At 43.3% G+C, this 25,447-nt stretch overlaps 1 protein-coding gene across 5 annotated transcripts in view; it reads right to left on the bottom strand.

Moving 5' to 3' along the window:
* The window catches only part of hmgcll1 (3-hydroxymethyl-3-methylglutaryl-CoA lyase like 1), a 110,022-nt gene extending 89,783 nt beyond the window's left edge, over window positions 1-20,239 (bottom strand). For 3 of the 5 annotated variants that reach the window (XM_072560210.1, XM_072560191.1, XM_072560200.1), the window contains exons 1-3: window positions 19,947-20,239; window positions 16,081-16,158; window positions 14,016-14,123 (exon numbers count right to left, since the gene is read on the bottom strand). In XM_072560210.1, the coding sequence (XP_072416311.1) occupies window positions 14,016-14,123; window positions 16,081-16,158; window positions 19,947-20,132 (372 nt within the window). In that variant the 5' untranslated portion in view covers window positions 20,133-20,239. The remainder of the gene's footprint in view (window positions 1-14,015; window positions 14,124-16,080; window positions 16,159-19,946) is intronic. The other 2 variants (XM_072560218.1, XM_072560228.1) reach the window with 1 other exon arrangement.
* Between the last annotated feature and the right edge of the window lie 5,208 nt (window positions 20,240-25,447).

The following is a 25,447-nucleotide window of genomic DNA, read 5'->3' as shown; positions in this document are numbered from 1 at the left end:
TCCTGCGTTCCAGGGAAACCAAGCCCAGTCTACCCAAATGTTCTTCGTAGCTAAAATCCCCCAAAGCAGGCAACATCCCGGTGAACCTTTTCTGTACCCTTTCCAAAGTATCCGCATCCTTCATTAGAATTGGAAATGTTAGCGTTGGACTGCGGAACATGGGGATTTGCTCTCTTTGAGACTGTCCCAGATGATCCAGATCAATGTCAAGTAACTGGAGAAGGTGGGACTCATCTCATCTAAGCAGAAGTGGACATGTTGGAAGATTGAATAGAGGTGTCCAAGATTAGGAGAGGGTGTTGATTAAGCACATAGTGGGGAGTGCTTCTGTTCAGTAATGACAGCAGACCGATTTCAGTTTATTAAAAAACGTCCAAGGAGAAGATGAGGAGGATTTTATCTTTGCTCAGTGAGTTGTGATCTAGAATATAATGCCTGAGAGGGATCTGTCTAAAAGGAATGGGATACATACATGAAAAGGAGAAATTTGCAAGGTTTGCAGGGAAATGGCTGTGGGGGGTTGGCCTAAACAGACATCTGACAGAGATTGAGCACAAAAACAATAGGTCAAATCATTTCCATCTGTTCTGTATTATTCCATTCACTGACTCTAGCTGCAACATTTTTAATCTGCCAGAGGGAAAAATCAGTAATACTGGGATTGAAGTACACAAGACAAGCCAGGGCAGTGTGTACAATTTGCTAATTTTACTGGATTTCCTTTGAGGTCAGAATTTCAATCCAGTCACCATCCCTTATATTACCAAAGGTAAAAAGGTTCATGTGGCTGATGGGACTGGACCTTGATCCTTTAACCTTTCTTTCCTTGACTCTGCAAGGTTCTTTCTAACCTCCATGCTACACAGTCCTCTTCCTGCACCTGTCTCTTTCTAGTTGCTGTGTCTATGTTGTGGCCTAGCAGTATGGCCACTGGCTAATGATCTAGAGGTCCTGGCTAATGAGCTGGGGACCTGCATTCAAATCCAATAAAAATATGGAATTAAAAAGTGACCACTGTCAACTGTAAAATCCCGTCTGGTTCACTAGTGTCCTTCAGGGAACGAAATCTGCCATCTGTCTCATCCATGTGAAACTCTAGATCCACAGCAGCGTGATTAATTCTTAACTGTATTCTAGATAATTAGGGACAGGCAATAAATGTTGACCCAGTCAGTGATGCCCATATCACATGAGAGAATAAAAGAAGTTATCCCCAAGGTATCACACACTCACACTCCACATCATTGAATCTGAAACAGATTTAGAAAGAGAGAGTTCTACAAGTGCAGCCATCCTGCCTAGTTTCACTTTTCACAGATTCATGCATTTTCAGATTCTTTTCCTGTGCTGACGTTTCCAATTCTTAATTCACCTACATATGTTCAGTGCCAGCCAAATTGTCCTTAATACTCCATACTACTTGATTAGTATGCTTGGCCTGAGCAGTCAACCGACTTATTGAATGCTATTCTGGCTGAATTCCCTCTGGTTTGTTTTAAGTTCCTTTCTGAAGTTTGGTGGCAACAGAAGCAGAAGAATTCCTTGTATGTTTGTTCAAATTTCAGTCCCATTGCTTTGGCTGGACAGCATCTGGATTTTAATTTGGGCTTGAGTAGGGAAGTTGTTGTGAATTTCTCACTAAGTGACGGAGGTCATATGCAGTCATACGAACAATGCTTCTCGGGTCATACCTCACTTACCTCAGACTCCTCTGCCTGTTCATTCCTGAGACACACTCAAAACTCCCTTGCTGTGGTTTACCTGTTTGTCAGTCTTCCTTTCCTTGGCTCTTCAATCCTATCTCGTGTTCTACTCCTGTAACCTTGCAAGTTTATTTTCTCCAAGTGCCCAGTCAAGTTCCTTTTGAAATCATTAAATATCTCTACTTCTAACCCCTCAACGCAGCAAGTTCAAGGCTGTTACCACTTACTACATTAAAACAAGTTTTTCCTCATATCACCCACATCTTTTGCCCAAATCTATGTCATCCTGTCCTTGTACTATCAACTTTAAGGCACCTTTTTGTTATCCATCTTACCTAATCTTGTGCACATCCAAAACTTCACACGGCTAATTCTAGTTAGTATGAATTACTAGAGACTTGACATTAATATGATGTGCAGATGAGGAGTTATTTTCAACTTCAGTAGCTGTGTAACAATGTATGGGTGCAGAAAAACCTCTGGTCCCTTATTCCCCCTCGTCATTATGTTCGTCTGATTTTAACCTGAACTTGAAACCTGGCTTGCTGTAAAGTCTTTGAAGCTGCTCAATTGGCTTGCTTTCTTGTTGGCTGCTCTTGCAAACTTTGAAAAATGTTTCAATGACTTCATTGATTCACTTGGTGATGTTTCAGGCTGCAGCCGGGTAACTTTTCCTGTGGGATCCTTTAGTCAATACACTTTTACTGCTGATTGATATATTACCTGACCAGTGGTTCAATTAGCCAGTCAACAGTTTGTCAGTTTGAAGTTACTTGCTAGGAGATATGAAAATATACTGTACATACTGCAAATGCAATATGTAGGTTGACTTTTGAAGCCTCAAACAATCCTTTCAAAGAAAAGGGGGCTGTGTTATTTGCTAAATAGACAGTGTGAATTACTTACTTTGAAAAGATAAATAACAAAGAATATAACAATGATAGTTTATATTAAATTAATCCAGCATGGCTTTTGAATAAAATTATTCTACAAAGATACATTTAACGCCATTCAAAATATTTAAAAACACTCCAAATTCAACATTTCTGGCATACCATCTAGAGCTTGCTACATTCACTCTGACTTTGACTGTGACGTCATCATAAGGACCCCAGTCCAAATCAAATGTGGTGCTTTTGGTTTCACAATTATCCTTCACAACAAATCAACTCCCTTTCCAGCCATTCAATTCCATATGCTACATTATTTGAAAAATCATGTGAAGGTTTGTGCACCAATAGCATTGCAAGATTTGATGATCAAACCACACAAAAGACTTAGTGAGCCCGCATGCTTGCTTGCTCATGAAGGTCCTATCCTCTGTCAATCATCCAACTATTCCATAGACGTCAGCCTTGAATGGCTAGTCAAGGCACACATCCAAATATTGAACTTTATACATTAGACCTGCAGATATAACAGCAATGTGAGTGTTATGTCTTCACGGGCACCTCTTAATCCCATTGATGTTATGGGATCTGAACATATTCCACGTGACTAAGCTGCATTCTTTTCCATGTACCAGCACCATGCCTATTCCACACATTATTGATTCATAACGCTATCCTCATTGGTGGACATGAACAAATGCATTTTCAATGTGGCTTGATATTTGAAAGGTAACACAGATTGTCCCATCACCCATGCAGGCCTGTACCACCATGACTTTTGATTTCTCATATCCAATAGAACATTTGTGAACCTTCCCACTCCATTGCTTGGCTGCAGGGCATATCAAAATTAGGGCCCTTTCATCCATGTGACCATTGTGAATAAAAATACTGTCTGAAGATGAGTTGCTGGAAAGTGGTTACTTGGCACCCAGATCTTTAAGTGGTTTCTTTTCATTCAATAAGGAAGCTACACCAACTAGCTGTCTCTCTGGCTGCCTGACCTTCTGTGCTTTTCAGCGCCTCACTCTGGCTCAGGGTTTGATTTGGCCCACTTCACTGCACCGGTATTTCTATTGATGAAATGATGTCTCTGACAATGTCCAAGGGTCCATTCCAGATCAGGCCAGTGGCTGTTTCTCATGGTGCATTTGATGTTGAGGTTCTGCTTCAGGGCAGGTTCCTTCTTCCAAAAGTCAGATCGAGTTTAGATTGACAACAGCATCAAGGGTTATTGGGGGCATACAAGAACGTGGAATTCAGGCCACAGACTGCTCATGATCTTATTGAATGGCAGAGCTCGAGGAATGGGATGGGCTACTCCTGCTTCTCATTCTTGTGCTTTTGTGTTTTCATACTGGTTCTTCACTGACAGCAAATTCCCTTGCTACAGCACTATCATTTGGTGAATTAGTACATGTTGTGACTTTAGCTTTAAACCAGCTTCATATTTCATGTGTATTGTTGGAAGACCCACCTCTCTCAGTCATTCACCACGTGTTCTGTGTGGGCTTGTCTTAAACTGCCCTGTTACAATCTCAGTCGAGACTTATTTAAAAATGTAATAAATCCCAGTTACTTACTGAAATAATGAAGCCACAAGACTCAATGATTTAAAACAAGGGCTTTTCAGGAAGCAGGTGTCAAATAAAGCGCATCTTGAATACTATCCAAGGTAACAACTCATTCTTAACATAGAAGCAACATATATTTTAATGTGGAGGTGCTGGTTTTGGACCGGGGTGAACAAAGGTCAGAGGTCACATGGCACCAGGTAACCTGATAAATGAACAGCACTCCGAAAGCTTGTGATTTCAAAGAAGCCTGTTGGACTATAACCTGGTGTTGTGTGACTTCCAAGATATATTAAGCATGAATTACCAGGAAAACTTCAGTTGATTATAAACTACAAATTACAAATGAAATAGAAGATACAACTAAGACAGCTCCTATGAACCGACTCAGTCATCCACCCAGGCGAAAGTGAGGACTGCAGATGCTGGAGAAAAGGGTGGCGCTGGAGAAGCACAGCAGGTCAGGCAGCATCCGAGGAGCAGGAGAGTTGATGTTTCAGGCAGAAGCGCTTCATCAGGAATGTTGATGAAGAATGTATGCCTGAAATATCAACTCTCCTGCTCCTCAGATGCAGTCTGACCTGCTGTGTTTTATCAGCGCCACACTTTTCAAGTCAGTCATCCACTCAGCTTACATGCAACACAAAGTCCTTTAAAACTCTATTTTCCTTCCAAAATATTTGAGAATTTAGCCTAAACCCTGGCTGACAACAGCTCACAACCAACCTGATCCTTATGGGCTGGTCTATACCAAAAATAATCTCAACTACAGATCCTGCACAACTCTGCGAACGTTGACCTGAATTATGTAGATCCATCAATGACTCCTTCAAGCAACAGTAACAATTGCAGTAACTATATATTTGCTTACTCCCACCATCTGGATCTAGCATCCATCACCTTCAGCCTACCTGTACTGCAGCACTGGGAACATCACCTGAGTTCTGATGGTTATGTGTCCTTGCATTGTATATGCCAACTTTTGAAACCTCAAAAGTCCTTCCAGAAAAGAAAGGGGAGCATGTGATATACATTGAGTATACAATGTGAAGTATTTATTTTGAAATGGTTACCACCTACATAAGAAAGAAAATAACATTGATACTCTATACTAAATTAATCCAGCACGGTTTGCTGAAGGAATTTATTCTACAAAGTTAGCTTTAAACCCACATTTTAAAAGCCACTCTCAATTTCAGTCTTAGATTCCTTAGAAACCTGGAAGGATCATTTTCCTTTCTCAGTTTCCTTTTTGAGTTTCCATTTTCAATTAGAATTGGTCTTATAGAATACAAGCTTTGAAACCCTGGCTTCTATCACACTGCATATCCCACAATGCAGCTGTGTCACCTGCTTGACCCCTTGCTCATAGCTATGTCAAGTCAAACAGGCACTTGTGAAATATTGAGCCCAATAACTAACGTCAGTAAAGCATATTATAGACAAAAAGCATGAGTCAACCTATATGCTCACTAAATACAAATCATAATTTTAGAGACTGAATAAACAGGGTCATCACATATGCTGGGTTGATCCAATCTATGGTAAGACTGTGATATTTCTGTTGAAAGGTCATTGTATTTGAATCTAACAGATAGGATTTGGTCAACAAGTTATCCAAATAACCTGAGTATTGTTATTCTATATAGAACATAATTTATTTAAAGCCATGTTATCTGAAGTGAGAGATGTAGATTAAAGTTATTTATCATTAAATATAGTGTATAGTTGCAATACTTGCTCCTATATTGTATGTAAGAAAGTAACCAAACTTACAAGGATTGAGGGCATGGCCCCTTTTATTTTGAAAAATCAAATAGCTCGGAGTTTTGCCCTACAACTTACATGAACCTGGACATCTCCAAACTATTAAAAGTCACATTTTTTTTAAGCATTAATGAAGAAAACTGGAATGGTGTTGAAATCTAATATATGTGATGTGAACTAAAACAGATGATTCCCAATCCTTTCAGAATGTGTGAAGTGTTTTTGTAAGCAGGAATATGGTTCTCGTTAAGCCAAAGACTAAAATAAATGCCAGATCAGTTCACAAGCAATTTCCTATTAAATGTGCAATTTATAAATAGGGCAAAAAGGTAAACATTGTGTAAAGAGAGGGAAGTCTGGTATACCTGAGCTAAGATGAGTAAATGGCTAAAGATGATGGATGTCTAAAATAATTATCATTAAATATGTGTATGGTTTATATACTTACACAACAAAATATTACTGGGAAGCCTATATATTATGGAGTTTACAGAAAGACGAAGGAGAAGATTACTACAATTTTAGAGATGTCAACTTTTTTTAATTGCAAAAATATACTTTATTCATAAAAAATCTCTTTGTATATATACATTGTCAGAAAAGCATTTTGGTTCTGAACAGTTGCATATCAAGTAAATAAACAAAACAAGGAACTTTGACTTTGTCCACAAAACCAAAGACCTCTCTTCTACATGCTATCCTAATATTTAGACATTTGAGGCTGGGAGAGTCCGATAACTGATTAGACTCCCATTGCCTTCAGCAGGAAGACCTCAGTTAGTGGCCTTTCCTAACAGCACCTTGGCGACAGCTGCCCCAGGCTTTAGTGCATCGTTTAGCACGTAGTCCTGGACCGTGACATGTGCAAGTCTACAACACTCAATTGAAGTCAACTCCTTGCTCTGGAAGACCAATACGTTTCAGGCAGACCAAACAGTGTCATAGAATATAGAACATAGAAAAGTACAGCACAGAACAGGCCATTTGGCCCATGATGTTGTGCTAAGGGTTAATCCTAATGTAAAATAAAATAACTTAACCTACACACCCCTCAACTCACAGCTATCCATGTGCATGTCCAACAGTCGCTTAAATGTCCCTAATGACTCTGCCTCCACCATCACTGCTGGCAACGCATTCCATGCATTCACAACTCTCTGTATAAAGCACCTTCCTCTGACATCTCCTCTATACCTTTCTCTTAATATCTTAAAACTATGACCCCTTGTACCAGTCAATCCTGCCCTGGGGAAAAGTCTCTGGCTATTGAATCTATCCATTCCTCTCATTATCTTGCATACCTCGATCAGTCACCCCTCTTCCTCCTTCTCTCCAGAGAGAAAAGTCCGAGCTTATTCAACCTCTCTTCGTAAGGCAAGCCCTCCAGTCCAGGCAGCCTCCTGGTAAACCTTCTTTGTACCCTCTCCAAAGCCTCTGTATCTTTCCTATAGTAGCGTGACCAGAACTGGACATAACATTCCAAGTGTGGTCTCACCAGGGACTAGGAGAGCTGTAGCAAAACCTCATGGCTCTTAACTTCGATCCCTCTGTTAATGAAAGCCAAAACACCCATATGCTTTCTTAACAACCCTATCCACTTTGGGTGGCAACTTTCAGGGATCTATGTACTTGCACACCCAGATCCCTCTGTTCCTCCACACTGCCAAGAATCCTGTCTTTAATCCTATACTCAGCATTCGAGTTCGACCTTCCAAAATGCATCACTTCACATTTATCCAGGTTGAATTCTATCTGCCATTTCTCAGCCCAGCTCTGCATCCTGTCTATGTCGCACTGCAGCCTACAATAGCCCTCAATACTATCGACGGCACCTCCAACCTTTGTGTCATGTGCAAATTTACCAACCCTTCCCTCAACCTCCTCATCCAAGTCATTTATAAAAACTACAAAGAGCAGAGGCCCAAGAGCGGAGCCCTGTGGGACCCCACTCAACACTGACCTCCAGGCACAATACTTTCCATCTACAACCACTCTGCCTTCTGTCAGCCAACCAAATTCTGAATCCAGATAGCTAAATCTCCTTGTATCCCATACTTCCTGATTTTATGAATGAGCCTACCATGGGGAACCTTATCAAATGCCTTGCTGAAGTCAGTATACACCACATCCACTGCTCGACCTATCTTGTCATCTCCTCAAAAAACTCTATAAGATTTGTGAGGCATGACCTGCCCCTCACAAAGCCATGCTGACTGCCTCTAATCACGCTATGCTTTGCCAAATAGTCATAAATCCTATCCCTTAGAATTCTTTACAAAACTTTTAATGATTAAATGGTCCTCCAGGCACAGTTGATGTTTGTCTCGGTGTGTGTGTCCCCCGGGGAACGCAGTTCCTGCGTCATGGAACTGCTCACAGCAAACCTCAGCATAAACCACTGCAGTTTCCTCCAGACTTCCTTTGCAAAGACACATTCCAAAAGGAGGTGTGTGACAGTCTCAACACCCTTCCCCCCACCCCACAGCCACTTCAAGGCCAGCCTGCGGATTTCAGAGATGTCAACATCATTCTACTATTAACAAGCATTTAGCTCTAACACAGGGTTTACAATTGAGTCCATTATGTTTGGTTTTGGGCACCAGACTTTAGAAAGGATGTCAAACCTTAAGGGATGATTGAAGAATGATTCCTGAGAATGGCTGCAGTGGCGAGGGACTTCAGTTATGCAGACAGATGGGTGGAACGGTGGCGCCGCGGTTAGCACAGAAGCCTCACAGCACCAGGGTCCCAGGTTCAATTCCAGCCTCGGGTGACTGTCTGTGTGGAGTTTCCACATTCTCCCCGTGTCTGCGGGAGTTTCCTCCGGGTGCTCCGGTTTCCTCCCACAGTCCAAAGATGTGCAGGTCAGGTGAATTGGCCATGCTAAATTGCCCGCAGTGTTAGGTGCATTATCCAGAAGGAAATGGGTCTGGGTGGGTTACTCTTTGGAGGGTTAGTGTGGACTTGTTGGGCTGAAGGGCCTGTGGGAATCTAATATAAGACTGGGGAGGTTGGATTGGTCGACATCACAGAAGTGATTTATAGAAGTTTTCGTCATCAAGAGGATGTGGGGAGAAATTGTTCTCATTGGTGGAAAGGTCAAGAATCAGAAAAGGACAATTTAGTGATTGGCAAAAAAAAAACATGAGGGAATTCGGGAAAATGCTGCTTGTAAGCATGTGTTTTCAGACTGGAAAATAGTACCCGAGAGTCTGGTGATGGCAGGTCCAATTGTGGTTTATAAAAGGGAATTGGTTAATACCTTTGGGAATAAAGCTGTAGGGAAATGAGGAAATGAGAAGGAAGGGAGATTAGTTAAATTGCTTTTGAGAGAATGGGCAGCGACTCAATGGGCCAAATGGTCACCTTCAGTCTGCAACCATTCTATGATTTCATAATCAAAAACAGAAATTGCAGGAAAAGTGGAGCAAGTCTGGCAGCATTTGTGGAGAGAAATCAAAGATAACATTTTGGGTCGAGTTACCCTTTGTCAGAACGTTAGCTCTGATTTCTCCCCATAGATGCTGCCAGACCTGCTGAACTTTTCCTGCAATTTCTTTTTTTGTTTCTGATTTACAGCATCTGCAGTTCTTTTGGTTTTTGTTTATGATTTCATGGTGATTGGCACAGAGTATGAAGTACAGGGGGTTTTCTGAAACCTTTATAAATTGCTGCTTAGGCATCAACGAGAGAAAATGTCGAACACGGAATATGGGGAGTGGGAAATAAAGTGGATTTCAAGCCCAGTATCAGCTATGATGGTCATTTGATCTACTCCTACTCTTATTTCTTGTGTCAAATATTCTAGCAAGATCAAAAAATGCTGTCAAATTGCCCCACTTGGCACTCATCATCCTCACACATCATATCAACTGCGAGTTGTTGAGATGTATTCTCCTGCACAGTCCTGGCTGGAACAATAGAATAGTGGCAGGGAAGATGAAGATAGAGAGCAATAAGAAATGCCACTACCTCCCTGTCCCAATAAGGGCAGAAACATATCAGGTTCTGAATGACATCGGCTCTGGTGAGAGGAGTGGTGGCATTGTCATCTCAACATCAAGTTCATCTTGCCACAACTTCCCTACTTTGCTCAAGCAATGAAGTGAGACTCTCACCAGAGCGCAGCGAGTTCCCAATGCTTATTATCACTTATTAATTATGAATTGTCAACTCACCACAGTTGTGATTTTATCACACAAACTAGCCTTTAGGAAAACTCAATATGGAAACCAGAACATGTTCAATTCGCTATTTGAGCCAAAATAAGCTCCATATTGGACACCAGACACTAAGTTCTCAGGCATGGACACTGGCCACGCATACCCCACGTCCACATACATTGGCATCTAAAATGTACCAGCCTGTATAAACAGGCACATCTCTAATCCACTTACATGATGCTCCGTCACTTCAATGCCACACTATAACTGTCATTGTAATGCTGCAGCAAGGATGCTGTGCACTCAGCACTCACCCAGTTCAAGGACTGGCTCAGACTTCATCTCTGGGCTCTTCACTCACTGTCACAGCATTCACTCACTCCGTCTACCTGGATATACACAGCATTCCTGCCTTACCTTTTCTCGCCTCAATCAGAGACACTAGTCTCACCTTATTACTGTTGGGCTATGCCATTTAGCACAGACATAAAGCCAGGAGGCTTATCCCAATTATCAGCCATTCTCAATCCAGCCGAGGGGAATATCCTGTGCTCGGGCAATCCTGGTACAGTAAGTCAAATGCAGGCTCTAATACCAGTCCAGTCCCTGCTCAGAGGCAGCCAAAGTTAGCATCGTCTGCACATAAAGGGCGAAGAGTAGACTGATGAGAAGCCCAACACCTGAAGGGACTCTTTCCCCTTTCTTGTGGGCTGTTTTGTTTCTGGAATGTGAGACAGGTAGGTATTATGGAAGATGGAAGTGGTAACAGAGCTATTATTGTTGGTGCAGGGTCATAGACCAAGCGAGTTGGCAGTACAGAAGGTGTGTTAATGTTGCACTTTGGAGTGGATGAGGGTAAATGAAGGATGATGTTACATGCAATACTGAGTATTAGCATTGTTGGGAGGCGGGTGCAGTGTCAGAAATAGAGTGAATGAGAGATATCCAAGAGATGAGCGTGACACTTGCACTGGCAGAGTGAAGGACATGAACTTTCTTCATACAAAGCTGGGCATTCCTCAAGATGGCTGAGATTGCTTCAAAGTTGGCAACCTCGGGCCAGGCTGGCATGGCCTGGTATCGTGGTTTCCAGTACTGATTCTGGGAAAGGGGAAGTTCCACCCGTACACAAGTCCAGTCAGCAGGAGCACCAGGAATATGGCAGCAAACCAGGCCATGGATTTCTGCCAGTCTGCCATGTCCCAGGCGAAGGTCAGGAATGGTGTAGGGAAAGTCTGGACTGAACACGTTTGTCAAGGTGCCTCACGTGAAGGTGGTACCGGTGTCAGGGATGACCATGACTTTGTAAGATTGGGTGGAAATGTAGTGTGATTCTCACCATCAGGGTAAATGTGCTGAGTTTGGAAGATTAAGTGAGAAAACTTGCTTGGCCTCACAACGAGAACCACACCAGCAAACCCTGCGTGATTCGCACTTAGCCAAAACATAAACACAAGGATTCCACCCTGACTTTCCTCGCGTGTCCTTTCTTAGACCATCATATCTCCATGCCAAAGTGCAAATGTCAACCTGTTGAAATTTTGGGAGGGTTCAGTGCTGGTGGAGGAAGTTACTAGACCCCAGTTACCACACCTTCATTGGCAGAATTCAATCTTCTCTAGAAATGGTAACGCCCAGAGCTCAGAGTCAGCAGAGACGTTCTCCATTGAGATTTCAATAACTTCCCTACACGTGTCTCCGAAACTCCAACCAAGCTTCAGGATAGCTTCCATTTTCTCACATGCACACCCATCTCTTTGGAAATGCCAGGGTGGGTAATTTGTGGCACCATTGGCATTTTGCAGCCATGGAGGGGGTGGAGTAGTCACCTGTGCACAGTCTGTGATTTGGCTTTGGGAAACAACTTAGTTCAGTTTCAGGGTCCAGAGGGAAGAGTAATCAGGATCCACTCTCATGACTGCTTTCCACTAAAGAGGAGAATCCAGCCCATGTCTTTGCAATGAAAATGTGAGATTTCTAGAAAGTACAATGTCTTTCCAGATTTAACACTTGGCATCAGTTAGAAAAGCTTGAGGAAACAGTATTAAGGATTCCCAGAAGATTCTTAAAGATGTACATTTTAAAACTAAAAAGAAATGGATCAGCAAAACATGTTACATAGTGAGGTGCTACGCATTTTGGTACAACCCCCACAAGTAATGTTTACATTTTCACATGAAAATATTTCCATTTTGTGCCGGATGATGATGCTGTTTTTATTTTAAACAGTCAATATAGATTGGTTTGCACATTGTTTTTGAGAATGTACTAAACAAGAAATGTGAGGAGTGATGAGAAGCATTCAGTAAATGCTGTTTGCAGGGTCCAGGCTGCTGCTCTCGATTTCCCATGCCATATATTTAATCGGGTTAAAAATCACACAACATCAAGTTATAGCCCAACAGGTTTATTTGGAAGCACCAGCTTTCAGAGCGCTGCTCCTTCATCAGGTGGTTGTGGAGCAACTTTGCAGCCACCTGATGAAGGCCAGCCCTCCGAAAGCTAGTGATTCCAAATAAACCTGTTGGACTATAACCTGGTGCTGTGTGATTTTTAATTTTGTCTCCCCCAGTCCAACACTGGCACCTCCACATTATTACATACATTTAATAGACAGAAAATCAACATCCTCATACACGAATCACAAAAAAGTTTAACTTGCACATTCAGCAAGTGATTAGGATGGTAAATGGAATGTTGTTTATCACAAGGGGAATGGAATATAAAGATAGGGATGTTTTCCTTCCGCTGTACAGGTTTGTGGTGAGATGGCATCTGGAGGAGTGTGTACAGTTTTGATCTCCTTCTTTGTACAAAGACATAATTGCTTTAGAAACAGTTCATGAAGGTTCATCTGCTTCATTCCTGGGCTGATGAACCTTTCTTATGAAAGAAACACTGAACAGTTTGTGTTTTTATCCATCAGAGTTTATAAGAATGAGAGATAAGCTTGTTGAAACATGTAAAATCCTGATGGATTTTGATGAGGTAGATACCAGGAGGATGTTTCATCTTGTGAAAGTGACCGGAACAAGGAGATGTAGTTTAAGATTATGATGTCTTCCTTTTAACATGGAAGTGAATTTTGTTCTTCTCAGAGGGCATGAATATGTGGAATTCTTTTCCCACAGAAACAGTGAAGACTGAATAATGAATTTATTCAAGGCTGAGTTAGAAAAGAATTTTGGTGGACAAGGAAATCAAAGTTTATGAGGGAGCACATGGGATGGTGAAGATGACTCAATCAGCCACAATCTTACTGATTTGTGGAATAGTCTCAGAAGACTGAATGGTCTACTCCTACTTCTGAATGCAATGCTCCCAAGCTAATTTACTGTATTAGTCATTATTCATCAATCTCCTGCAGTGTCACATACTAAGAGGGTGATGTTGACTTTACAATGCAAAAAATGTACTGACAAGTAAGCAGGCCCATTGACAATTCTCATGATTAATATTCCCAAAGAGCTACCAATCTGTTATTCCCTACTTGGACAAAGTCAAAAGTATGTCCTGACAGTCAAGCAAAGTGTAATCTCCAACTGAGTCCCTGCGCAAAGCTTGGGGATTAAGTGGACTATTGCTTACTGACAAATCAATCAGCATGTTAAACGTGGTGGAAGTAGATTTATCCTTGGTTCAGTGTGCCTGAGGCCAGACTATTTAGGGACCAGAGACTCATCAGTGCTTAGTTGGCAGACGTACAGGCACTGAATTTTCATATATTCATAGATTTCAACCTTTTCTTATGCGTGTTGTATTTCTTTTGAAATAGGCTACATTTGGAGACTGTTAATCTCAGTTCAATGTGACTATGTCATTGATCAATCTTGATTCTTCTTCCAACATAATAAATCCAACCACTTTTGTAAAGAACTTAGCAATTATTACACATTCAAATTAAGTGTTTTGACATACCTGGGGCATCCATTTTGGAGGGACAAAACTGGTAGCTTCAATGACAGATAATCCTGTTTCTGATAGAAGGTTGATCAACTTGATTTTTACTTCTGTTGGTACAATCACCTAAAAATAATCCATTCAAATAATAACATCTCTGAACAGGTTGATTAGAAAAATAGTTTAAATGAAAAGGCCAATCTTCTGGAAATGTTCATTACTGATTATCCAACAAATGGGGGCTCTTGACAATGCAATAGAAGAAACAGCAAAAAAAGACTAAGTGCTTTGCTAATGGAAACATTGTTAAAGAGGATGCAAAGTTTAAACACTTAGTCAAGAAAGCACATCAATGTGTCTACTTCCACAGGAGGCTAAGAAAATTTGGCATGTCCCTAAAGACTTTTAACAATTTTTAAAGATGTACCAATAGCGAACATTCTATCCAGATGCATCACAGCTTGGTATGGCAACTGTTCTGCCCAGGACCATAAGCAACTACAGAGAGTGGTGAGCACAGCCCAGTCCATCGCACAAGCCAACCATCCATCCATTGACGCCATCTATACTTGGCCACGGAAAGGCAGCCAACAATATCAAAGACCTGTCCCACCACGGTTACAATCTCTTCCAACCTCTTCCATTGGGCAGAAGATACAAAGGCTTAAACACATGTACCATCAGATTCAAGAACAGCTTCTCCCCACTGTTATTAGGCTTTCTAATGGACCTCTCAAATTTCAAATTTAATGTTAACCTCGTTCCATGTGCACCTTCACTGCAGCCATAACATTGTTTTCCTCATTCTAATACCCTTATGCACTTTGTATGGTATGATCTGCCTGTACTGCACACAAAACAAAACTTTCCACTGTACCTAGGTACATGTGACAATATAGATCAAATGAACACTCGGGAGCTTGCACATGGTGTGCTGATGTATTGGAAAAATATACCTGAATTCTTTATGGTTTTCCAATAAAACATTGCTTTGCTTTACAAGCTGTTTCACTAAGAGCTGAATCTCAATGTTTTCACACCAGTTAATCATGTGCCCCTAAGCATTGTGATATCTGAGATCATCCTCAGTCCACACAAACCAGGGATCGACCTTGATTGGCATGGTGTATTGTCACATGACTAGATTAGATTACTTACAGTGTGGAAACAGGCCCTTCGGCCCAACAAGTCCACACCGACCCGCCGAAGCGCAACCCACCCATTCCCCTACATTTACCCCTTTTACCTAACACTACGGGCAATTTCGCATGGCCAATTCACCTGACCTGCACATCTTTGGACTGTGGGAGGAAACCGGAGCACCAGGAGGAAACCCACGCAGACACGGGGAGAATGTGCAAACTCCACACAGTCAGTCGCCTGAGGCGGGAATTGAACCCAGGTCTCTGGCGCTGTGAGGCAGCAGTGCTACCCACTGTGCCACCGTGCCACCCATAAATGCACTTGCCTATTTCGGCATCAGAATGCAGCATGAAAACAGTTTGATGCTAGGTAGTGTGGACATTGCACACTGTTAACAAACAGGATGTAGAGTGTTATCAAATTTCCATCATGCATTCTGTCTAACCAACTGACTACCTAATGCTCAACTGCCCAAGAGAAAATTTGCTGTGAAGTTATTATTTACCCTTTCCACAAACATTTTGGATGTTTACATCCAGCAGAGAGTCAGTCAACTCACCTCAGTTCGAGGTCTCTCTGTCATCTTCTAAATAAAAGTTGAAAGGTTAGTTGAACGGGAATAAGTCAATCAGTCCCACAAGCCAGTCAATTTATTCAGCTAGTCAACTAAATCATGGTTGATTTGTAACGTAACTCCATCTCACTGTGTTACTTCCATAATTCTTGATGCTCATGCAAAATAAAAATACAACAATCCTAGTTTTGAAATTGTTTCACCAGAATAATAAAAGCAAAGGTATGTTTAAGATAAATTAAAGAAGGATTTATGACACAGTTGCTTGACTTGGTTATAGGTTCATTAAATAAGCCTATTACACTCAAACTATAACATATTCCAAATTACGGCATTCAATATTCTGCTATGATACAGTAACCATACCTTCTCATTCTGGAGGCCATCCCTAGGTCCAACCTCAACGATCTTTACAAATTCAGGAAGGGCTGGTGTTGTATTGTTCTAGGGGTTAAAAGAAGTTTCAGATTGAAGCAAAAGCCAAAGTTCTATTTAGCAAATCTTCACACCTGTTTCTGAAATTCAGTGCCGTCATGAAACTTCAAAGCCAATATTCCTCTAAAGTGTCAAACATGGCTCAATTAGTAGTAATCTTGCTTCAGTTCACAAGGTTGTAGGTTCAAGTGCCAAGCTAAAATGTGCACACAACAATCAAAGCTGCAGTACTGAGGGACTGATACACTGTCAGAGATGCCTTTATTCAGATTAAATGCTACACTGATCTCTCAGATAGATGTCAAAGATCCCACATTATTTAGTTCTCAGGCAACATCTCAAAAAACAGATTATTTGATCTTTATCACATCTGTGTGAGTTTACATGAACAAATTGGTTGCTGTGTTCCTTATATTGCATTAGTGACTACAAAAAGATTTACTACAATGTCATCTAAACTAGAAGGTTTGAGTTATAAGGAGAGGCTGGATAGGCTGGGACATTTTCTCTGGAGTGTAGGAAACTGAGGGGGTGACCTTATAGAGGTCTACAAAAACATGAGAGGCATAGATAAGGTAAATAGCCAACAGCTTTTCCCCATGGGAGAGGAGTCTAAAACTAGAGGGCATGGTTTTAAGGTGAGATAGTAGCGATACTAAACAGTTCAGAGGGAAGCGTTTTTTCCACACAGAGGGTGGTAAGTGTCCGGAAAGGTAGTGGTGGAGGCAAGTATTATGATGTCATTTAAGAAACATTTGTACAGGTACATGGATGGGATACGTATGGAGAGATAGGGACTAAATGCAGGCAAATGGGACTAAATTAATTGAAAAACAGGGCAGCATGGAGAAAGTGGGCCAAAGGGCCTTTTTCCATGCTGTAAACTGCCTTGACTCTCTGACATCAAGACCATGTCACTGGCTGCAAAGCACTTTGTCATACCCATGTGAACAGCACCATCTAATTACCCTTTTGTCCTTAATGTATTTGTAAAAACCCTTTCGATTCTCCTTAACTCTATTTGCCAAAGCTATCTCATGTCCCCTTTTTGCCCTCCTGATTTCTTTCTTAAATATACTCCTACTGCCTTTATACGCTTCTAAGGATTCACTCGACCTATCCTGTCTATACTTGACGTATGCTTCCTTCTTTTTTTTAAACAGTCCCATGGGAGACTGGTGAGCAATGTTAGATCTCATGGAATACAGGGAGAACTCACCATTTGGATGCACAGCTGGCTCAAAGGTAGAAGACAGAGGGTGGGGTTAGAGGGTTGTTTTTCAGACGAGAGGCCTGTGACCAGCACAATGCCATAAGGAATGGTGCTGGGTCCTCTACTTTTCATCATTTATACAAATGATTTGGATGTGAGCGTAAGAGGTACAGTTAGTAAGTTTGTTGATGACACCAAAATTGAAGGTGGACATCGAAAAGTCTTACCTCAGATTACAACGGGAGCTTGATCAGGTGGGCCAATGGGTTGAGAAGTGGCAGATGGAGTTTAATTCAGATAAATGTGAGGTGCTGCATTTTGGGAAAGCAAATCTTAGCAGGACTTATACACTTAATGGTAAGGTCCTAGGGAGTGCTGCTGAACAAAGAGATCTTGGAGTGAAGGTTCATAGCTCCTTGAAAGTGGAGTCACAGGTAGATAGGATAGTGAAGAAGGCGTTTGGTATGCTTTCCTTTATTGGTCAGAGTATTGAGTACAGGAGTTGGAAGGTCATGTTGCAGCTGTACAGGACATTGGTTAGGCCACTGTTGGAATATTGCATGCAATTCTGGTCTCCTTCCTATCGGAACGATGTTGTGAAACTTGAAAGGGTTCAGAAAAGATTTACAAGGATGTTGCCAGGGTTGGAGGAATTGAGCTATATGGAGAAGCTGAACAGGCTGGGGCTGTTTTCCCTGGAGCGTCAGAGGCTGAGGGGTGACCTTATAGAAGTTTACAAAATCATGAGGGTCATGGATGGGATAAATAGACAAAGTTTTTTTTTCCCTGGGGTGGGGGAGTCCAGAACAAGAGGGCATAGGTTTAGGGTGAGAGGGGAAAGATATAAAAGAAACCTAAGGGGCAACTTTTTCCACACAGAGGGTGGTACGTGTATGGAATGAGCTGTCAGAGGAAGTGGTGGAGGCTGGTACAATTGCAACATTTAAAAGGCATCTGGATGAGCGTATGAATAGAAAGAGTTTGGAGGGATATTGGCTGGGAGCTGGCAGGTGGGACTTGATTGGGTTGGGATATCTGGTCGGCATGGACGAGTTCGACTGAAGGGTCTGTTTCTGTGCTTTACATCTCTATGACTCTATAAATATTAAGCTTTACTTAATCTATTCTGCACTATATGATATGGAATCTTAACAAGAGTAATACCTTATTTATAGTTTTCAGACATGTAACAATATTTCATGTAAATACCACAAATCTTGTAAATTATGTAGTAGATGGACATGCTTGCTTTCACTTCACAAAGAAACCACACAGATTGATTGGACTGTAAGTCATGTTACATTTTTGCTTCAAATGATGTCCACCATTTTACATGAAGATTGGGCAGATTTTCAGAACAAAGCATCCAGCTTTAAGTCAAAGCTGCAGTTTTCAAGCTTAGCTACTTCCAGGGGGGTCAGATAAAGCTTGCAATGGTAGCTTGTGCTCATGACTTCCACTGAATCCTTTCCATCTGTGCAGAAATCAAATGTGACATCCAAGTATTTTCTGTGCTAAACCAGTTTGCAATTCTGATTAAAGATATTCAGTCTAAAATTGGGAAGGCAGCAGAAGGATCAATATTACCATGCATTACTGTGAACACATGAAAACAAACGACGACACAATATTAATGCAAATTTGTTTTTGTTTTAGCTGGTTTTATTTTGATGAGCTCATACGGATAGAAGAGTTTTACCACACAAAACACGTCAGTCATTCAATAGTGATTTCAAAAGTACCTTCAAATTGTGTTTCAAAGCAAAATGTTTGCTGGACTATTAAATCCCCTCAGTTCCTGCTGTTTCTGGGAAATAGCACTGATATTTCAAGTAGTTTCTTACAATTATCGTTTCCCAACCTTAGAACAATGGCTATCACTGTCAAGCTAATTTGATTACATTGTGGTTTATCAGTTTGTTAACCATTCTGGCATTACTGTAGGCTGAGTGAGCAGTTAAACCAGAGAAGAGTGATTGCCTCCTGACCGTACCCATTATTTCTTGCACACCAGGATCCCCTGTTGCGATTCATAACAGCAACTGAAATGATTTACTTAGCTAAATAAAACGGATTGACCCAACTCATTCACACAAAAGGTATAATAATTAAGCAATTCTCTAACAAATTTTAACTAATGGCATAAATTATCGACACACCAGCATATCTTCCACCCTCCCCCACCCCCAAAACACATCCCTCGCAAGATGAAAGGTGTATATGTGGCTCAGTGAACGAGGTTGGCTTTTTGAGTTGTCATCAATGAGGTAAAAATAATGACTGCAGATGCTGGAAAGCAAATACTGGATTAGTGGTGCTGGAAGAGCACAGCAGTTCAGGCAGCATCCAACGAGCAGCGAAATCAACGTTTCGGGCAAAAGCCCTATTCCTGATGAAGGGCTGCTCGTTGGATGCTGCCTGAACTGCTGTGCTCTTCCAGCACCACTAATCCAGTATTTTTTAGTTGTCAGTTTTGCATTAATCTTTGATATGCAATTATCCTGATTACATTAAGTGTTGACATCAGGGCGCACAGAGTTAACGGAAGCTGGAGATTAGCTAATGGTGACTTGGTGCATCTTACCTGTAGCCCTATTGGGATGGAGGTGTCTCCAATGGAGAACCAGTCCATCTTCGCCCCGGTACTCAGACATTCTTTGATGGTCGAAGGTACGTTCCCCATGGACTTGCCTCCCGGCCACACACACGTACAGACAACAGCCGAGTCACTCAACCCGGCTCTTTCAATACGATGGCCAATAAAAGGCATTTAAGGAAAAAAATGAAGCTGTGTACATTTTTTAAAAAGAGAAAAGCCCCGGTAATGACTGAAGGAGCGATGTGATGCTGATGAACTGATGCTGGAGCAGCATCCATATACCGCTGGGAATGCCCTGCTCCCTGCAACACAAACACTGCATCAGAACACGCCCAGTCTGGAAGGCTGCAGTCATCAGCTGGAACATTCAGCTGGACGTGGACCCCAGCACATATACTTGAGGAGTGGAAAATGCCCACCAGCTTCCGCACACGGACTGTCATATTTTCCAGAGCAGTGGATTATAACAAAACAAAATGAACTTTTCTTTATACTTTAAGTATGTTTTATGTGTTGGCTGCTGCCTCTGAGTCATGAAGATCTGAGTTCAAGTCCCACTCCACACAATAATCATAGCTGACCCTGGACTGAAATACTGAAGGAGTGGTGCACTGTCATCCGCGCTGCCATTTAATTGAATGAGATATCAGAAGAGATTCCCTTTGCTCCGAAAATACTCAGAGACATTCTTTTCCAGACAGGAGCAGGGGAATTATTATCCTGCAATGCCATAGAGCATAGAGTTGTACAGCACAGCAACAGACTCTTCGCTCCAACTCATCCATGCCGACCAGATATCCTAAATTGGCCCATATCCTCCAAGAGACTTCCCTCCCCATTCACATACGCATCCAGATGCCTCTTAAATGTTGTAATTGTGCCAGCCTTCACCACTTTTTTAGATTAGATTAGATTACCTACAGTGTGGAAACAGGCCCTTCGGCCCAACAAGTCCACACCGATCCTCCAAAGAGCAAGCCATTCCCCTACATTTACCCCCTCACCTAACACTACGGGCAATTTAGCACGTCCAATTCACCTGACCTGCACATTTTTGGACTGTAGGAGGAAACCGGAGCACCCGGAGGAAACCCACGCAGACACGGGGAGAATGTGCAAACTCCCCACAGACAGTCGCCTGAGGCAGGAATTGAACCCAGGTCTCTGGCACTGGCAGTTGATTCCATACACCCACCACCCTCGGTGTGAAAAAGTTACCCCTTAATTTTTCCCTTAACGACCTAAACCTATGCCGTCTAGATTCCCACCCTGGGGAAAAGACCTTGACTGTTCACCCGACCCATGCCCCTCATGATTTTATAAACTTCTCTAAGGTCACCCCACATCATTCAATGCTCCAAGGAAAATAGCCCCAGTCTTTCCAGTCTCTCCAGACAGCTCAAAGCCTCCAACTCTAGCAACATTCTTGTAAATCTTTTCTGAACCCATTCTAGTTTCATTATATCTTATCGCCCCTGGGAATGGTATCCCATCACAAAGTCACTCTTTATTTCACGTGGAGAGTTCTTGACCCTGATCCAGCTCCTGCAGAGCCAGCTCTCGGAGTAGAGATTATGCCTGACACTCCTGCTTTTTTTTCATTTTATTAACTGCGGTAGTGCTTATATTTTTCCCCAGCACCCATGTTGTGTGTGTGCAGGTGTGAGACACAGTGCGAGACACAAGGTGCACAAAGCTTTATTCAATTTCCACCACCAGGAAGAAAAGAAGCACCCGAGTGGCCAGTGATAAGCACTGCCCTTCACATCAAAGGGCAATGCTGTGGGATCAAACAGTGAAGGGGAAGGCAGGGATTAAATCAAAATAGAGTTGGAGAGGGAAATAATTCTCTCCACTCGCTGCGGTGCCCACCTCTCCCTGAACGGCTCAAGGTGTTGGTAGACACCGCGTGCTCCTTCACCAGAGAAACCCGGGCTCTAACGTAACCACGGAAGAGGGGCAGGCAGTCGGCCCTAACAACCCTCTCCCTGGCCTGCTGCCTGGACCTGTTTATTTTTTTTTGTGAGACACAGTGAGAGAGACAAGGTGTACGAATCTTTATTCGATTTCCACCACTAGGAAAATAGGAAAACACCCAGGTGGCCAGTGACAAGCACTGCCCTTCACATCAAAGGGCAATGCTGTGTGATCAAACAGTGAAGGGGAGGGTAGGGACTAAATCAAAATAGAGTTGGAGAGGGAAATAATACACTCCATTCCCTGCGGCGCCCACCTCTCCCTGAACAACTCCAGGGTGTTGGTTGACACCACGTGCTCCTTCTCCAAGGACACCAGGGCTCTAACGTAACCGCGGAAGAGGGGCAGGCAGTCGGCGCTAACGACCCCCTCCACAGCCCGCTGCCTGGACCTGTTTAGAACATAGAAAAATACAGTGCAGTACAGGCCCTTTGGCCCTCGATGTTGAGCCGATCCAAGCCCACCTAACCTACACTAGCCCACTATCCTCCATATGCCTATCCAATGCCCGTTTAAATGCCCATAAAGAGGGAGAGTCCACCACTGCTACTGGCAGGGCATTCCATGAACTCATGACTCGCTGACTAAAGAATCTACCCCTAACATCTGTCCTAAACCTACCATCCCTTAATTTAAAGCTATGCCCCCTCGTAATAGCTGACTCCATACGTGGAAAAAGGTTCTCATGGTCAACCCTATCAAAACCCCTAATCATCTTGTACACCTCTATCAAGTCACCCCTAAACCTTCTTTTCTCCATTGAAAACAGCCCCAAGTGCCTCAGCCTTTCCTCATACGATCTTCCTACCATACCAAGCAACATCCTGGTAAACCTCCTCTGCACCCGTTCCAGTGCCTCCACATCCTTCCTATAGTATGGCGACCAAAACTGCACACAATACTCCAGATGCGGCCGCACCAGAGACTTATACAACTGCAACATGACCTCAGGACTCTGGAACTCAATTCCTCTACCAATAAAAGCCAGTACGCCATATGCCTTCTTCACAGCACTATTTATCTGGTGGCAACTTTCAGAGATTTGTGTAGATGGACACCAAGATCCCTCTGCTCATCCACACTACCAAGTATCCGACCATTAGCCCAGTACCCCATCTTCTTGTTACTCTTACCAAAGTGAATCACTTCACACTTAGCTACATTGAATTCCATTTGCCACCTTTCTGCCCAGCTCTGCAGCTTATCTATATCCCGCTGTAACCTTCCTCACTGTTCTTCCTCACATCCTTCCTCACTGTCAACAACTCCACCGACTTTCGTATCATCTGCAAACTTGCTCACGCAACCTTCTAGCCCCTCCTCCAGGTCATTTATAAAAATGACAAACAGCAATGGTCCCAAAACAGATCCTTGTGGAACACCGCTAGTAACTGCGCTCCAAGATGAACCTATACCATCAACTACTACCCTCTGTCTCCTTCCAGCCAGCCAATTCCTAATCCAAACCTCTAATGCACCCTCAATGCCATACCTCCGTAGTTTTTGCATTAGCCTGCCATGGGGTACCTTATCAAACGCCTTACTAAAATCCATATACACCACATCTACCGCTTTACCCGCGCCCACCTCCTTAGTCACCTTCTCAAAGAATTCAATAAAGTTTGTGAGGCACGACCTGCCCTTCACAAAACCATGCTGACTATCCTTGATCACATTATTTCTATTCAGATGTTCATAAATCCTATCCCTTACAATTCTCTAAGACTTTGCCCACAACAGAAGTGAGACTCACCGGCCTACAGTTACTAGGGTTATCCCTACTCCCCTTCTTGAACAAGGGAACCACATTTTCTATCCTCCAGTCTTCTGGCACTATTCCTGTAGACAACGAGAACATAAAAATCATCAAGGCCAATCTGCAATCTCCTCCCTTGCTTCCCAGAGAATCCTAGGATAAATGCCATCAGGCCCAGGGGACTTATCTATTTTCACCCTTTCCAGAATTTCCAACACCTCTTCCCTACATACCTCAAAGCCATCCATTCTAATTAATGGTGACTCAATATTCACATCGGCAACAATGTCCTGTTCCTGAGTGAATACTGACGAAAAGTATTCATTCAGTGTCTCCCCAATCTCTTCAGCCTCCACACGCAACTTCCCACTACTATCCTTGACTGGACCTATTCCTACCCGAGTCATTCTTTTATTCCTGACATATCTATAGAAAGCCTTAGGGTTTTCCCTAATCCTACCAAATAAGGACTTTTCATGTCCCCTCCTTGCTGCTCTTAGCTCTCTCTTCTGATTTTTCCTGGCTACCTTATAACTCTCAATCACCCCAATTGAACGTTCACGCCTCATCTTTATATAGGCCGCCCTCTTCCCTTTAACAAGGGATTCCAATTCCTTATAAACCATGGCTCCCTCACATGACCCTTTCCTCCCTGCCTGACAGGTACGACCTGTTGATAGCCAGTTTGGCCAGGCCCAGGAGCAGACCCACGAGAAGGTCTTCAGACCTGCCCTCCCTCCTCCGTACCGGGTGCCCGAAGATCAGGAGCGTGGGACTGAAGTGCAACCAAAAGCAGAGGAGGAGGTTTTTGAGAAAATCAAAAAGGGAGTGCAAACGCCCACACCCAATATATACACGGTCCACGGACTCCACAGCGCCACAGAACAAGCATTTGGGCTGGGAGTCCGTGAACCACTGCAACCTGCGGTTGCAGGAGACTGCTGCATGCAGCACCCTCCACCCCAGATCCCCGAGAGAAAGGGGGAGGACTCCCGAGTAGAGAGCCCTCCACTGGGGATCCCCACCGCCCGGTGGCAAATGGGCATGCCAAGGCGTGTCCGGACGGTGGATGAGGGAGAAGAGGTGGACGGTGTGCATCAGCAGTCTATACAGGGCCTGTCTTTTTACCCCCTGAAAGGGAACAAAATTAAAATTCCGGAGGCGGCTCAGGTTGTGGGGCACAGGCTCCCGCGGGAAGTATGGGACCTTGGGGCCAATGTGAAATTCCGTCCGGGCTGCGGTGAGTGCGGACGGGATCCCACCGCACACCTGAGCGTCCTCCAACCGGTGCACTACGTCGGGTCCGAGCACCGCCGTTTTAAGGTGTCGGATGACGGTGGCCACGTACCGGACGTCTACCGCTGCCCTGCTAGCTATGTCCTGCGGCAGCGTCCAGCCCAGGCCCCCGGCACCCAGCACGTCCCCGACCCTGGTCACCCTCACTGTCACGGCCCTCCTCTCCAACAGCCACTCGAACCCGCGAGTACGGAGGTGCGGATTCCTGAGCAACGGCTCCCTGACGACAGCCGCTACTCCAGCCGGAGGGTAGGCGCGACGCGATTCGACCATGTTCCAAACAGTGAACAGGTCCTGGTAAAAGACAGGCAGCACCTTGAGGGCGACCTCCAAACCGTCACAGTCGACGAACAAGAGCTGCGTGTCGTAGTTGGCGGAAAAAAATACGTTGCCAGGGCGTACCACCTACGAGGAGGCTCGACGTAAAGGTATCGCCGCAAGGTCTGAAGGTGGAACG

Source organism: Chiloscyllium punctatum, chromosome 3 (assembly GCF_047496795.1).
Source record: "Chiloscyllium punctatum isolate Juve2018m chromosome 3, sChiPun1.3, whole genome shotgun sequence".
In the NCBI taxonomy this organism is placed as follows: Eukaryota; Metazoa; Chordata; class Chondrichthyes; order Orectolobiformes; family Hemiscylliidae; genus Chiloscyllium; species Chiloscyllium punctatum.
This window is presented reverse-complemented; position numbering and strand designations above follow the sequence as displayed.